Below are 15,229 nucleotides of genomic sequence, written 5' to 3'. Positions count from 1 at the left end.
TTGGACTTGATGCCTGAGAAACTGTCCCTCTACCACCCCCAAATCTGCTCACCTTATTCTCTTCTCTTCCTTCTAGGCAGCTGCAGCATTGCTGGGGATGCCATCAATTATATGCGGGACACTCTGAGCACTGAGGAACTGCAATCTCTGGCGACAGATGACTTCTTGGAAAAACTGAACCATCTGTCCTGGTACTTCCCAAGGAGTTCGCCTGGGTACATAGAAATGTCATTTATTCTGTTTTACCGGGTTACTTTCCTCTTGACCACCACACCTCCTCCAGGTAGAGGCCTGAGTGGTCATTGAGAATGTCCTTTATGTCCTTTATAGATTTATATGAGGAATATGTCCTATGCTGAACATGACTAGTCTGGGGTTGAGAAGTGATAAAAGCCGGTAGGAACTGGTGAGGGATTCTGATAAGTGATTATCTCTTTTGAGTCCGTTTCTTCATCTGCTCGGTGTTGTTGTGAATAAACTATACAATTTATGGAAAGTTCTTAGCATGACAACAAACATATAGTGTCAATTCCTCTTAACTAAGAAAAGTTTGCAGGAAGAGGTAAGTGCCCCCAGTCTTCAACCTGCAGATAATAGCTGAGAAGAAATTCCTTGTGGCACAAGTCAGAAAATTATGACATAGTCTGTGGGTGCTCTGGGTTTTTAGTTAGATTCTTATTTTACCACTCAAGGGAACCTCAAAAACTGCAGGGCCCTTCCATCCCAATGTAGAGAGCAAAATGCAGTTGTTGGAAATGGACTCTATCCTGACTCTATACCTGCCCAAATCTGAGGCATTGAGATTTGCTGTGAAGAGTTAGAATCATCCTCTGTTCTTGAAAAATAGCGACTCAATGTTATGAGATCATGAGAAAGTACGTAGAGTGGATTCTGGGATTATTCCTATCCTCCTATCTATGAAGAACGGGACCAGGGTCAGAGCCAGATGTCAGGATGGAATAGGATTATGTCCAGGTTGGATAACGGCCAGAAGAGAGCCCCCATGGCTAAGTCTTGGGTAGTGTCAAGAAGAACCTAAAGGAATCTGTGGATGTAAAGGAGGCCCTATGACTGAGAACCCTCTGACACAATCACAGGAGAAAGGCTATTTCTTCCTGCTGATCAGATACCCCCAGCACTATGTAGAGGGTTAGGGGCAATTGTTTCCTCCATACCTAGTCAGGGTGGGTGACTCTCAAGCTGCCATGTGAGGCCATCTTCTGTCATATATGGAGTAGCTCTTATCCTGAAAAAAGGCAGTGTAACTTCTAAGGTCAGACTGTGGTGGCTACCACTTTTCTAATATGAGACATGGTGAGGACACAGAACTCTACAAGTTGGCAAACAGGACGCTGAAGGTGCTGGTCAAAGCCAACTCGATGAGAATTCACAAAGTTTGGTGGAGATTTGCTTAAGAGCAAATCTCTTTCTCCTCACCCTCTGTGTGAAAAATTATACTGGATAAACCACATACTTCCCGTGTGGTGTTTTATAGCCTACATCCTCTCCCAAGATCATAATTGATACCACATAGCATCCATCAAGTCTCCATCTCACTCTCCAACAGTCAAAAGTCCAGGCAAATGAGGACACTTTTTTTTCTTTTTCTATTTTTCTTTTTGGGTCACACCCAGCAATGCTCAGGGGTTACTCCTGGCTCTGCACTCAGGAATTGCTCCTTGTGGTGCTCGGGGGAAAATATGAGATGCTGGGAATCGAACCCAGGTTGGCTGTGTGCAAGGCATACACCCTTACACACTGTGCTATCACTCCAGTTGCAAATGAGAACACTTTTTCAAACACTTTATGAAACTTGAGCTCACTTCACAAGAAACAGGGCAAAGGGCAGATCTGACTGTAGGCAACTTAATTTTTTCCCTGTGTATTAAATTCTCGAATTCACTTTTTAATGGAAGTGATCCTGCTCCCCTTCTCCTGCTCTTATTCACCAGAGTTTCCTTCTACCAATGCCAGCCATGCTGATGATGGGTGTTGATAACCCCCAAGTGTGATGATTATTTATCAAAAACCTATTTTTGTAAGAATCTTAAGGTGTCATTTAATTATTTTCCATGGTGAGAATAAGATTCTACACATGCAATTGATTTAATGTCGTAAAAAGTCCTTTATGTTGGTTAAGACCCTTTCTCATGTGAATTGAGACTGCAAGTTCTGTGAGTGATATGGGAGAGATCTTGTATACCAAATTTTATATATAAACAAACTGCATGCCACTCAACCACCTTCATTCTGGCAGGGAGGAGGCAGAATGTGATTTGAGGAAGCAAGAAACACTCCAAGCCGTGGACGACAAAGAGAGTCACCAACAGGAGCAGGAGTACAGGGAGAGGTTTTTGAAAGAGTTTCCTCGGGTCAAAAGGGAACTTGAGGAGCACATTACACAGCTCCGAGCACTGGCAGACAAAGCTGACAAGCTCCACAAGGACTATGCATTCTACAAATTGGTGGCCAGCTCCACCAGCATTGTGTCCGGCATCCTGACCATTGCTGGCATGGGTCTGGCACCGGTGACAGCTGGGGTCAGTCTGGGACTGACAGTAACTGGGCTGGGTCTGGGGGCCGCATCTGCTGTGACTGATGTAGCCACCAGCATCATGGAACACGCTAGCATGGCAGCCATCGAAGTTGATGCCGATAAGTTGACATCAACTGGGGTGAACCCAGAGGAAGCATTCAAGGGAGTTGTGTGTGACTGTGCCCCCAAAATTGTTCCCTTGGGGAGGAATGTTATCAGGCGCGTGGAGGGCATTAAGAAGAATATTCATGCCATCAAGTTGGTCAATGCCAACCCTCTTTTAGAAGCTCGAGTGATACGCTTCTTGAAAACTGGAAGAATCTCAACTCGAAATGCCAGGAAGGTGCAGAAAGCTTTTGGAGGCACTGCACTGGCAATGAGCAAAGGGGCCCGGTTGGCAGGGATGGCCACTGCAGGTTTATTCCTCCTGGCAGATGTATACAGCCTTGTGAAGCAATCGGTCCATATGCAGGAAGGAGCTAAGACAGCTTCAGCCAGCAGGCTGAGGGAGCAGGCTTCAGAACTGGAGCTGAAGCTGGAAAATCTCAAAGAGATCCATGCAAGTCTCCTGGAGGACTGACTTTAGGACCCCAGAAGAGAGTGGAGAGCAGAGGCCTGAAGAGACCGAAGTGTGGAGAGACCCTCTTCGGGGCAGGCTTCTGTGTGATAAAATTAATTGAACTGGATGTTGAGAAGTTTTGCTTTCCTATTGATGAATGCAGTCAGAGAGAGACCATGGAGGCTTTGGACAAAAGACAGAGCGGTAACGTAGCATCTGGTATAAGGTAGGAGATAGAAAAAGAGTGAGTAGAGTGGAGGAAAACTCTTGTTTGTTTCGGACCAAAAAAGATGGGCGTGAGTGTGATTAAAGAAGCTCAGAGGAACAAGCGGTGAAGAAGATAATGATTCTAATGCGCTGAAAGAAGAGAGAGCTGAAAAGTGAGAAGGATTTGACGACAGAAAATCACCTGCTGTTTACACCCCACCCCAATTCCTGGTTTCCCATCCCAGCAATAAAGAATTCATTCCTTGGTGGCGGTCTCTTTCTCTACCATTCTTGGGTCACTTTACCTTTGTCTTCAGGAAGGTTCATCTTAGTTAGCCTGTGATATTGATGTGGGTCTTGAGGTCCTGGTGGTATTGATAATGATGGTCATGACAATGACATGTGGGTGATGACCACTGAGTTAATGGAGCACTTGGTTCCCATGACCAAAGTCGTGGTAGAAAACAGGTAATGAGACACGCAAGATCTTTTAATTCCTCTGGTTGTGAGGAACAGAAATGTTGTCTAATTAAGTAGCAAAAAAAACTTACTATTAGGGTCAGACATATGGAATACAAGTGTTTCCATTTAAGCTATTGAAGTTCAGAAGACAGAATTGCTTGTGCATAGTAGAGTATTTGGTTGTACCTTTTTATTGAGGGGGGGAGTTTTATACTGGGCGTTCCTCAGAGCTTACTCCTGGCTCTGTGCTCAAGGATCACTGCTGGCATTATTTGGGTGGCCATTTCCAGATACGGGGATCAAACCCAGGTCTCTCATATAGAAAGCAAATGCCTTCAACCCTGTGCTCACTGTCTAGCCCCAGGTGAGTGTGTTCTAGACCCATCATTCAGGCCCTTCCTGTCCCTGTGAATAAGGACCAGGAATGAGGAATAGAGACATAAACATCTTAAAAGATTCATGTCAAAAAGTCTGATAAATTTGTGCTTACTTTAGGCAGTAACTTTCTCTCTCTGTCTATGTCTGTCTTTGTTATCTCTCTCTGACACATTTACCTGGATCCCTTACACAACAGTGATCCCATATGCTCTCACTTCCTCAGACCAAATCACCTCCACCTGCTTCATCCTAATAGTGTCTCTTTGGCGGCCCTCTTGAGGTCACTGTTTCTCTGTTCCATTTGGGTTCTACTTCAGTACTTTGTAGATACAACACTCATTTTTTAAAATAAATTTATTTATTGAATCACTGTGAGAGAAGTTATGAAGCTTTCAGGTTTAAGTCTCGGTCATGCAAGGATGAAACACCCTTCCCTTCACCAATGCACATTTTCCACGACTGAAAACCCAGTATATCTCCCCCCATCCCACACCCTCCCTGTATCCGTGTGGCCACATTACTCTCTCTCTGCTTTGATTACATTCAATATTTCAACACCAAACCCAGCATTATTATTTGGGATTTTACCCCAACACTCAGATCGGTTGAAATGGAAATATTAGACAATTTGTTTTCTATTGCTGAGTATGCTGTATATTATGTAGCGGCCACGTGATTTTGGAATTCTAAAATTTTAATAATTAAATCTGGAGGGATTTCTTCCTACCCGCTGGACTCGGAGATTTGTTTCTGAGTCTCTGGGACCATGACCGTTAAGCAGCTTGATCAGAAGCCAGAGAGGCCATTTGTGGGCCGTGACTTGGGGTCTAATTGGGGTGGGGGAGGAAAGGGTCAGCTCCACCCCATTCCATGAGGCCCCACGTGTCTCGTCATGGTGGGCCCATACCTGACTCTGGAAGATGGCGACCACCAAGAAGCCAGGGGGAAGAGGCAGAGGGAAGGCATCTTGTCCCACCTGGGGTGACCCAGTGCCGGTAACCTAATGCAGAGTGTGGACGCATTTCTGCCAAAAGCTGCTGGGTTCTGAGATTTGTTTCTAAGTCTCTGGGATCATGGTCACTAAGCAGCTCTATCAGGAGCCAGAGAGCTACCATCCTATTTTTTATATGTTATGTAAAACTTGTAATAGCATCTAAAAACATTTTCAAACTCTAGTGAAAATGAATTACAGAGACAAAGAACCAGAAGAGGGTCAGGAAAGGGTGTGGAGAAGAGAGACATTCTGGGGGTATTTCAGTGACACCATGAAAACAGGAAGATTCTTGTATGAGGATGACAGGGCGGTGGAGGGAAGAAAAGGAGGTGTGATGATCTGAGGAGAGGGGAAGACCAGAAAGTGCCAGGATACTGCCTTTGAAACTAAAGGGCAAGTTGGGAGTCCACGCCCAAGGCCAGTAAGTGCAGGAATCGGGTTCTCTCCCAGAGTCCTCAACTCACAGTGATTTTGTAGTAGAACCATTCGGATCTTTCTCCCCTTGTGTGATGGCTTATTTCACTTCCTGTGTCTTAAAGGGTCATCCTAACTGGTATGAGTTAGAATTTCCCTCTCTTGAATGCCCTGCACAGAGGAAGGGTGGGATGGGGGAGAGGGGAAGGGAGGAATACTGGGATCAGTGGTGGTGAAAATGGGCAGTGGTTGAGCGATGGGTATTCGAACATTGTATAATTGAAACCCAAGCACAAAAATTTGTAAGTCTACAACTGTACCTCATGGTGTCTCACTAATAAAAATTTAAAAAAAGCTCTGTTGTTGTAAAAAATAATCAACTAAATATGAAAAGAATATTCAATATCAATAAAACGTTGTTACTGTGTTTGGCATATCGAATACATCACGGGTGGCTTGCCAGGCTCTGCCGTGCGGGCGAGATACTCTCGGTAGCTTGCCGGGATCTCCGAGAGGGGCGGAGGAATCGAACTCGGGTCGGCCATGTTGGCTGTGTGCAAGGCAAACGCCCTACCGCTGTGCTATCGAGCAAATCGATGATCAACGGGAGGGCCTTTACTTACTTTTACTAATAAAACGTTAATTCATTATTGGAAAAAAAAAAAGAATTTCGCTCTCTTTAAGACTGAAGAGCTTTTCTTTCTTCTTAGGGCTTCCCATCCTGTTGTCCTGGTGCCCCCTTTTGGTCACTGTGAATAATGCGGCTATAAACAGGACACTTCTTTGAGGCCCTTCTGTATTCAGCCTTGCAGGGGCACTTCCAGAAGTGGGAATTATGGATATCAGGTAGTTCTACACTTAGTTTTAGAGCAAGTCTCTCTCTCTCTATTTTGTTGCTGCTTGGGGCCCCGTCTCGTGATAATTAAGGCATACTCATGGCTCTGCATTTAGGGGTCACTTCTGGTAGTGCTCAGGGGACCATATGGGGTGCTGGGGATCAAACCCAGGTTGGTGACATACTGCATGACTATCACCCTACCTATTGTACTGTCGTTATGGCTCCATTACCCCCTGCTTTTTAAAAAAATTGAATCACCATGAGATACAGTTACAAGTTTTCATGTTTGAGTTTCAATCATACAATGATCAAACACCCATCCTTCTACCAGTGCACATTCTCCACCACCAATGTCCCCAGTATACCCCTCCTTTTCAACCCTCCCCCTGCCTCCATGGAAGAGAATTTCACTCATACACTCTCTCAACTGTTTTTTTTTTCTGAACATAGATGTTATGATTTTACTCTATCTTCTTTAAGGTATATGGGGAAGGGAGGAGGTTGGACCAGACCTGGCAGTGCTCAGGGATTACTATTGGCTCAATGCTTGGGGAGGATTTACCCTGGTATTATTTCTCCAGTACCAATGCTACCATTTGAATGCTCCCTTTTAGCATGCCACTGACACCAGACAAGGATTTCTTGGTCGTTGGCAGCAGGGGTTAAAAGATGGTGGTGATCCTGGCATTTGTCTCTCATATCTCTGTTCAGGCGACCGTCACAGCCCTTCTTGTTTCCTGACCAGCACTCGTGACCCCTTCTATCGACCTTGAAGTTCGGGCTGCTTATTTACAATCTCCTTCCGCCTAAGCAGAGCTCCTTCCAGCTCCAGGTCACTCACCTGTGTGGGCCAGGCTCGGTGGGAGGTCATTTCCTCTGCAGGTGCAAAGCCCTGGATTCAATACCCAACACCTCTTGGACCATAAATCCTAGAGCTCTCCTATTCCATTACACCAGGATGGAGATGCCAAGCACCTGTGGGTCATTTAGTGGGGTGCTGTTGCCTGGCTTCTGGCAATAGTGTCCTGATTCCACCAGGTGGAGCTCTGGTAACTGTGACACACACACACACACACACACACACACACACACACACACACACACACACACCCCTTCACAGTACCTGAAATTCCTCACTGCTCACAGCATAGCCAATACCTTGGCCCAAGAGCTCAAGGCCTCTGGGTGACTTTTCTCACGATACCAGAGACATGGATATCCCCAGAATGGAGTGACTCGGGTTCACGGGCTCCAGTATTGGAGCCTAAAGTCTAAGACTAAAGTCTCCTGCTCTCCTCCAGCTGTGGACCGAACAGAGTCACTGTCCTTCAGTTCTGAAGGCCTGAGGTGCATTCTGCATCCTAAAGAGGGCATCCTGCGATTACCAGGCTGGCACTGTAGGGACTTTAAAAAGAGCTCTGCATCTCGATGGTGAAGCAACAGTCACACTAATATAGGAAGAACCAAGGAGAAGGACAGTCCTAGAAATCATTGCTGCCTCCTCAAATAAGAAAGCCCCATTCCTCAAGCAGAGGTGGCTACAAGTGTCAAATGCCAAAGGGCAAGCTAGGGTCAATGCCTGACTTCCACAGAGCTGCTAGTGAGGCCCTCTCCCCTCATTCAGCTTTCTAGGTGCACACCAGCTCAGTTGTGTCCTCCAGGCTAGGAGGTGCTAACACTAAACTGGAGGTTAAAAACATCAGAGAGATGCAGAGGGGAAGTGTGCCTGCCAGAGGGAGACTCTGGGGCTGGAGGGAAACTGGGGACATTGGTGGAGGGTAATGGGCACTGCTGAAGGGAATGGTGTTGGAACAGTGTACGCCTGAAACTCAATCATGAACATCTTTGTAAGTTTTTCATTTACGGTGGCTCAATTAAAAAAAATAAAGGAAAAAAAATAACAAAACTTGGATGGGGTCCTGATGTCCCAAACATCTGGCCTGTCTCTCTCCATAGCTGGGGGAGTAGGCCTGGGTGACCCCCAGGCTTCGACCCTACTTAAGAGGGGACCCATGGTGGGTACAAGTTGACTTTTGTGAGGCCCCACCCACTCTAGTCCTATCTCATAAGGAGAAAAGACAGTAGCAGGTATGGGGCGACACTAGAGGTGAGAACGCATATCTTATATGCGCATGGCCCTCAGTCAACCCCCAGCAACACATTCCCACCCCACACCAGCACTGCTGGGTGTAGTCCTGGTGGCAGAGCACAGCTGGGAGTGACCCCTGACCCCCAGCACCTCAGGGCCTGAGCATTGAACCAGCTGAGTTGAGAACTGACAGGAGTGACCCCGGGTTCTCTGAGCCCCACTTGGGAGTTTCCCCAATATTTTAAATAAAACAATACAAAAACCATTACAGGGAAGATTAGTTTTCAATAGATCATTGGTAAACCAATCACTACATTTGAAAATCATAAAAATCATGACTCACAGGGTACAGAGAGATAATAGAGTGGGTAGGACGCTTGCCTGCTAACCACATACCCAGGTTTGATCCCTGATACTTCAAAGCCCGGCAAGCATGATTCCTGAGCACAGACGCTGGAGTAACCAATAATCCAGAACTGTGCCAAGTATTGTGCCGTGGAGGGTAAAGGTGGGGGGAATCATGCCCTGGTGTGGGCACGTGATTAGCTAAGAGTCTGGGTGGTGGTTCCTTTCTGAGCCCTGGGTTTAGCTGAGAGGGACCTGAATTTGGGACCAGGGAGAGCTGTTCTAAGAGGATGAGTGTGTGGGAATGCTTTCTTGGCGGGGGGTAGGGAGTATTGCTGAACAGGTTTAATCCTGCTCTGCTGAGTGCTTTCACTTTCCCTTCAATCCCCGAAGGAGTAGGCACCAGTTGTGGGGTCAGAAATAGTGGACTTAGGTATCTGTGCAGGACCGCTCACTCTGATCTGGTTCCCAAGAGCCTGAGGAGGAGGATCCCTGGGTAAGTAGGGGGGGGGAGGACCCCAGCCAACCTTCTCACCAATGCTGCCGGGGTCCCCAGGAGACTATTGTGGAGTTTGAAGCTAAGAGGTGGCAGCCCTGGGAAGGGTATTTGCCATTTCCTGTTCATTCACATATGTCCCCCAAATCCCTCGGGAATGACTGGGAAATCTAGGACTGTGAACCTTAGTCCTTTCAGGAAAAGAAGAGTCAGTTGCTAGATTCTTGCCTTTTTCTCAGAAAAGGATTTCAGGAGAAGACAAACAGGGAAGTGTAACAGATTTGTTCTGGGGAGAGGGTGTATTTTGGTCAGGAGAGAACGAGGGCTTCTCCGGTGGGGAGAGGGGGAAGAGACCCAGTTCAAATCTCAGCATTAGATCTGAAAGTATGAAAATACATATCTCAGGAGGGGATGGTTTGCTGAACTGGTTTGAACCTGTTCTGCTCGGTGCTTTCACTTTCCATCAGTTCCCTGAGGAAGTAGGCACCAGTTGTGGGGTCAGAAATAGCAGACTTTGCTGTCTGTGCAGGACTGCTCACTCTGATCTGGTTCCCAAGAGCCTGAGGAGGAGGATCCCTGGGTAAGTACGGGGGAGAGAACCCCAGCCAACCTCCTCACCAATGCTGCCGGGGTCCCCAGGAGACTTATGTGGAGTGGGAAGCTAAGAGGTGGCAGTCTTGGGAAGGGTATTTTCCGTTTCCTGTTCATCCACATCTGTCCCCCAAATCCCTCGGAAATGGCTGGGAATTCTAGGACTGTAAACCTTACTCCTTCCAGGCAAAGAAGAGTCAGTTCAGATCTCCCCAGGCCTTTCAGGTTCTTGCCTTTCACTCAGAAAAGAATTTCAGGAGAAGACAAGCAGGGAAGTGTAACAGATTTGATCTGGAGGTTTTGAGGAAGCCTGTGAGGGGCTGAGGGTTGGGAAGAAGGTGTTTTGTGTTCATCCGAGAATGAGGGCTTCTTCAGCGGGGGAGAGAGAGATCCAGTTCACATCCCAGCATTAGATCTGAAAGTATGAAATTACATATCCCAGGAGGGGGTGGTTTGCTGAACTGGCTCAGTGCTTTCACTTTCCATCAGTCCCCTGAGGAAGTAGGCACCAGTTGTGGGGTCAGAAATAGCAGACTTAGCTGTCTGTGCAGGACCGCTCACTCTGATCTGGTCCACAAGAGCCTGAGGAGGAGGATCCCTGGGTAAGTAGGGGTGAGAGGACCCCAGCCAACCTTCTCGCCAATGCTGCCGGGGTCCCCAAGAGACTTATGCGGAGTGGGAAGCTAAGAGGTGGCAGCCCTGGGAAGGGTATTTGCCGTTTCCTGTTCATCCACATATGTCCCCCAAATCCCTCGGGAATGGATGGAAAATCTAGTTCTGTGAACCTTAGTCCTTTCAGGAAAAGAAGAGTCAGTTGCTAGATTCTTGCCTTTTTCTCAGAAAAGAATTTCAGGAGAAGACAAGTAGGGAAGTGTAACAGATTTGATCTGGAGGATTTGAGGAAGCCTGTGAGTGGCTGAGTGTGGGGCAGAGGGTGTTTTGTGCTCAGGTGAGAACGAGGGCTTCTCCAGAGGTAAGAGGGAGATCCAATTCAGATCCCAGCGTTAGATCTGAAAGTATGAAATTACATATCTCAGGAGGGGGTGGTTTGCTGAACTGGTTTGAACCTGTTCTGCTCAGGGCTTTCACTTTCCATTCAGTCCCCTGAGGAAGTAGGCACCAGTTGTGGGGTCAGAAATAGTAGGTCTGGCTGTCTGTGCAGGACGCCTCACCCCGATCTGGTTCCCAAGAGCCTGAGGCGGAGGATCCCTGGGTAAGTAACGGGGAGAGGACCCCACCCAAGCTTTTCACCAATGCTGCCGGGGTCACCAGGAGACTTATGTGCAGTGGGAAGCTAAGAGTTGGCAGCTCTGGAAGGGTATTTTCCATTTCCTGCTCATTCTCACATATCTCCCAAATCCGGTGTGAATGACTGGGAAATCTGGCACTATGAATCTTACTCCTTGCAGGAAAAGAAGAGTCAGTTCCAGATAAACCCAGGCCTTACAGGTTCTTGCCTTGCTCTCCAGAAAGAATTTCAGGAGAATACAAGGAGGGTTTGGGGAATCCAGTGAGGGGCTGAGGGTGGGGCAGAGGGTGTTTTGTGCTCAGGAGGGAATGAGGGCTTCTCTCAGAGGGGAGAGGGAGTCCCATTTCAAATCCCGGCTTTCGATATGAAAGTATGAAATTACATATCTCAGGAGGAGGTGGTTTCCTGAACTGGTTTGAACCTGTTCTGCTCAGGGCTTTCACTTTCCATTCAGTCCCCTGAGGAAGTAGGCACCAGTTGTGGGGTCAGAAATAGCAGACTTAGCTGTCTGTGCAGGACTGCTCACTCTGATCTGGTTCCCAAGCGCCTGAGTAGGAGGATCCCTGGGTAAGTAGGGGGTGAGGACCCCCACCCAAGATTTTCACCAATGCTGCCGGGGGCCCCAGGAGACTAAAGTGGAGTGGGAAGCTAACAGATGGTAGCCGTGGGAAGGGTATTTGCTGTTTCCTGTTCATGCACATGTGTCCGCCCAAACACCTGGGAATGGCTGGGAATATGTAAGACTGTGTATCTTACTCCGTGCAGAAAAAGAAGAGTCAGTTCCAGATCTACCCAGGCCTTTCAGGTTCATATCTTTCTCCCCAAAAAGAATTTCAGGAGAATACAAGGAGGTTTTGAGGAAACCTGTGAGGGGCAGTGGGTGGGGCGGAGGGTGTTTTGTGCTCAGGAGAGAACGGGGGCTTCTCTAGAGGGGAGAGGGAGCCCCAGTTCACGTCCCAGCTATCCATCTGAAAGTATGAAATTATATATCTCAGAAGGGGGTGGTTTGCTGAACTGGCTTGAATCTGTTCTGCTCAGTGCTTTCACTTTCTATCAGTCCCCTGAGGAAGTAGGCTCCAGTGGTGGGGTCAGAAATAGCAGACTTAGCTGTCTGTGCAGGACTGCTCACTCTGATCTGGTTCCCAAGAGCCTGACGTGGAGGATTCCTGGGTAAGTAGGGGTGAGACGACCCCAGTCAACCTTCTCAACAATGCTTCTGGTGTTCCCAGGAGACTTACGTGGAGTGGGAAGCTAAGAGGTGGCAGCCCTGCAGAGGCAAAAAGTCAGTTACTACTGGAGCGAGAGAGGAGAACCATGGACAATTCAGCGAGAGAGGATGATAGAGAGCCCTTCTCACAATTAAGGGGTTCATTGGGAGATTTGGCAGAGGATTTGAGGCAGAGGGTTTGAGTAGCAGCATTTTAGCATTTGTAACCCTCCTGGAATGAAGCCCAGACCCATCCTCTAACTGCCCTGTCTGGCTCAGTTTCTCACATTGAACCTCACACTTTGTCTTCTCCCCACAGTCTAAAGCCACGCCTCTCTCCCTGAATACAGAATGCTGCGTGTGAGACCCTGCAGAATCATGTACCAAGGTATTCAGTTTCCTGTTCTCTGATTGCGTCCTCCCCGAGCCTCCACAATGAGAGGGGACCTCCAGGATGAGATATCTTCCATAGGAAACAAGAATTGAAAAAGTTTATGAACAGTATATAAGCTTTAGAGGGGGTGAAATGACTTATGCAATTGGTATCTGTGAGGATATTTCCTTCCTGGTATTTCCTCGGTAACCATGGCTGAGGTGTTCATTCATACCTTTCCCTGCTCCTACTGTTAAATGGCTCACGACTAGCCAGGACAGCTACTGAATAATTTGGGAGAGCAGTAGGAGTAGAAGAAATAGTGTTTCTATACTGATTGAGGTCAGACAGGGTGAAGAGGGTGTTGATCAGCAACCCTGACGTGGTCTCTTTACCCCTTCATGCCTCTTGCCTCAAGCATTCCCCATAAGTCCATTCTATTCAAGCTACATTGACTTTACATTCAACTTACCTCATGCTTTCAAAATTCCTATAATTGTCTGCTTGAAACTCTATACACTACATTACAGTCCTCCTGTTGTTTCATCAATTTGCTGGAGCGGGCCCCGTGACGTCTCCATTGTGAGACTTCTTGTTACTGTGTTTGGCATGTCGAATACATCACGGTTAGCTTGTCAGGCTTTGCCTTGCGGGCGAGATACTCTCCGTAGCTTGCCGGGCTCTCCGAGAGGGGTGGAGGAATCGAACTCTGGTCGGCCATGTTGGCTGCATGCAAGGCAAACGCCCTACCGCTGTGCTATCGCTCCAGCCCTACACAGATGTTGGAAATGGAGGCAGCCATGGCCAACCTTGAGTCCATTTCTTCTTTTCAATATTGGAATGGTGTGACATGGACCATGTTACCTGCACTCTCATCTAATGAAAAAAAATTCCCTGTGTTAAATAGAGACTCACTGTGTATTCCTATCATGTGACTTAACACATGGAAGCACCTAGTTGCTTATCCTTTACCTTCTTGTTTTGGTAGAATCTGTCTCCCTTATCCCATATCCCCTCATAACTGTGTTAGAGCACCTGCCTTGAATAGCCTATGATACGCTCCTGTTGACTACATACTATGGCCTCTTGGAGGCCCTATTTATGCCAAAGTCCCTAAAAGAGATCCCACCTGAATAAATACATACACATAAGGCTTTGGGTACCTTTCATGTAAGCCATGATATTCTATTTTTCTTCATTGAAGCAGAAAAACCATAAAAATATGAATCTCCTCTGCAACCAAAATTTCTCTTATTTCCTGAAGCATTCTCTCTCACACACTGTACTTTTCCCTTTCACTCTACATAAAATCTAATCCTTCAGGAACTCTCAGGAGGCAGTTGTGCAGACCCTGTGATTGCAGAGGAGGGAGGGAGGATGAAGAGGCAATGAAGTTCTGGGTCCAAGCAGGAGTCTAGGGCAGAAGGTTTCCTAGGACAGAACCTCCTCCATAAACAGAAGGATCTCTTGCTCAGTCGATGGACCTCATGGGGTATGGAGAGCCATTAGGGTGCTTTGTCCTGTGAGATTCCAGGAAGAAGTGATGAGGGCTTTATCCTCAAGATCAGACCCGAGGATCCAACCCCATGGATCTGAAGACCAGACCACCCCCTTCTATTGTCCACATTAGAGGGTCTAGGATGAACAAAAAATACCTTTTTACCTGGTAATTGCAGTTATGTACATAGTGCAAGGTGGCATCGTTAGTTAGTTTTTTTTTTTATAATCAAAAACCCATCCCTTCACCAGTGCACATTCCTTACCAATGATATCCCCGGTATACCTCCCCCCCTTTTCCCACCCCCCCCCTCCCTTCATGAGAGACATTCTGACCCATACTTCACTCTCTCTCTCTACTTTCAGGCATCATGGTTTGCAATACAGACACTGAGAGGTCAACATGTTTGGTTCTTTATCTACCTTCAGCACACATCTCCCATCCCGACCAGTTCCTCAAACCATCATTTTCTTAGTGATCCCTTCTCCATTCCAGCTGCCTTCTCCCCTTTGCTCATGAGACAGGATTCCAGCTATGGCGCAATCTTCCTGTCCCGTGTATCTACTATCCTTAGGTGTCAGCCTCATGTTATGTTGTTTTAAACTCCACAAATGAGTGCAGGCCTTCTATATCTGTCCCTCTCTTTCTGACACATTTCACGTAGCGTGATACTCTCCATGTCTATCCATTTATAAGCAAAGTTCTTGACTTCATCTCTCCTAACAGCTGCACAGTATTCTATTGTGTAGTTGTCCCAAAGTTTCTTTAACCAATCATCTGTTCTAGGTCACTTGGGTTGTTTCCAGATTTTGGCTATTGTGAAGTGTTGCAATGAACATATAGGTACAGATATTATTTCTACTAAGCTTTTTTGCATCCTTGGGATATATTCTGAGAAGTCATATTGTGGGCTCATATGGAAGCTCAATTTCTAGTTTTTGAAGAACTGTCCATATTGTTTTCCAGAAAGTCCTGACTAGTGGGCATTTTCAC

At 47.0% G+C, this 15,229-nt stretch overlaps 1 protein-coding gene across 2 annotated transcripts in view; it reads left to right on the top strand.

Annotated features, from left to right (window-relative positions):
- LOC130044873 (apolipoprotein L3-like) overlaps nt 1–3,567 on the top strand; it is a 40,209-nt gene extending 36,642 nt beyond the window's left edge. For both annotated transcript variants that reach the window (XM_056137533.1, XM_056137532.1), the window contains exons 2-3: nt 77–215; nt 2,258–3,567. In XM_056137533.1, the coding sequence (XP_055993508.1) occupies nt 77–215; nt 2,258–3,116 (998 nt within the window). In that variant the 3' untranslated portion in view covers nt 3,117–3,567. The remainder of the gene's footprint in view (nt 1–76; nt 216–2,257) is intronic.
- Nucleotides 3,568–15,229: the final 11,662 nt, after the last annotated feature.

This window comes from Sorex fumeus, unplaced genomic scaffold (assembly GCF_029834395.1).
Source record: "Sorex fumeus unplaced genomic scaffold, SorFum_2.1 ptg000125l, whole genome shotgun sequence".
In the NCBI taxonomy this organism is placed as follows: Eukaryota; Metazoa; Chordata; class Mammalia; order Eulipotyphla; family Soricidae; genus Sorex; species Sorex fumeus.
Note: the sequence above shows the minus strand (reverse complement) of the source record. Positions and strands in the feature narration are given on the sequence as shown.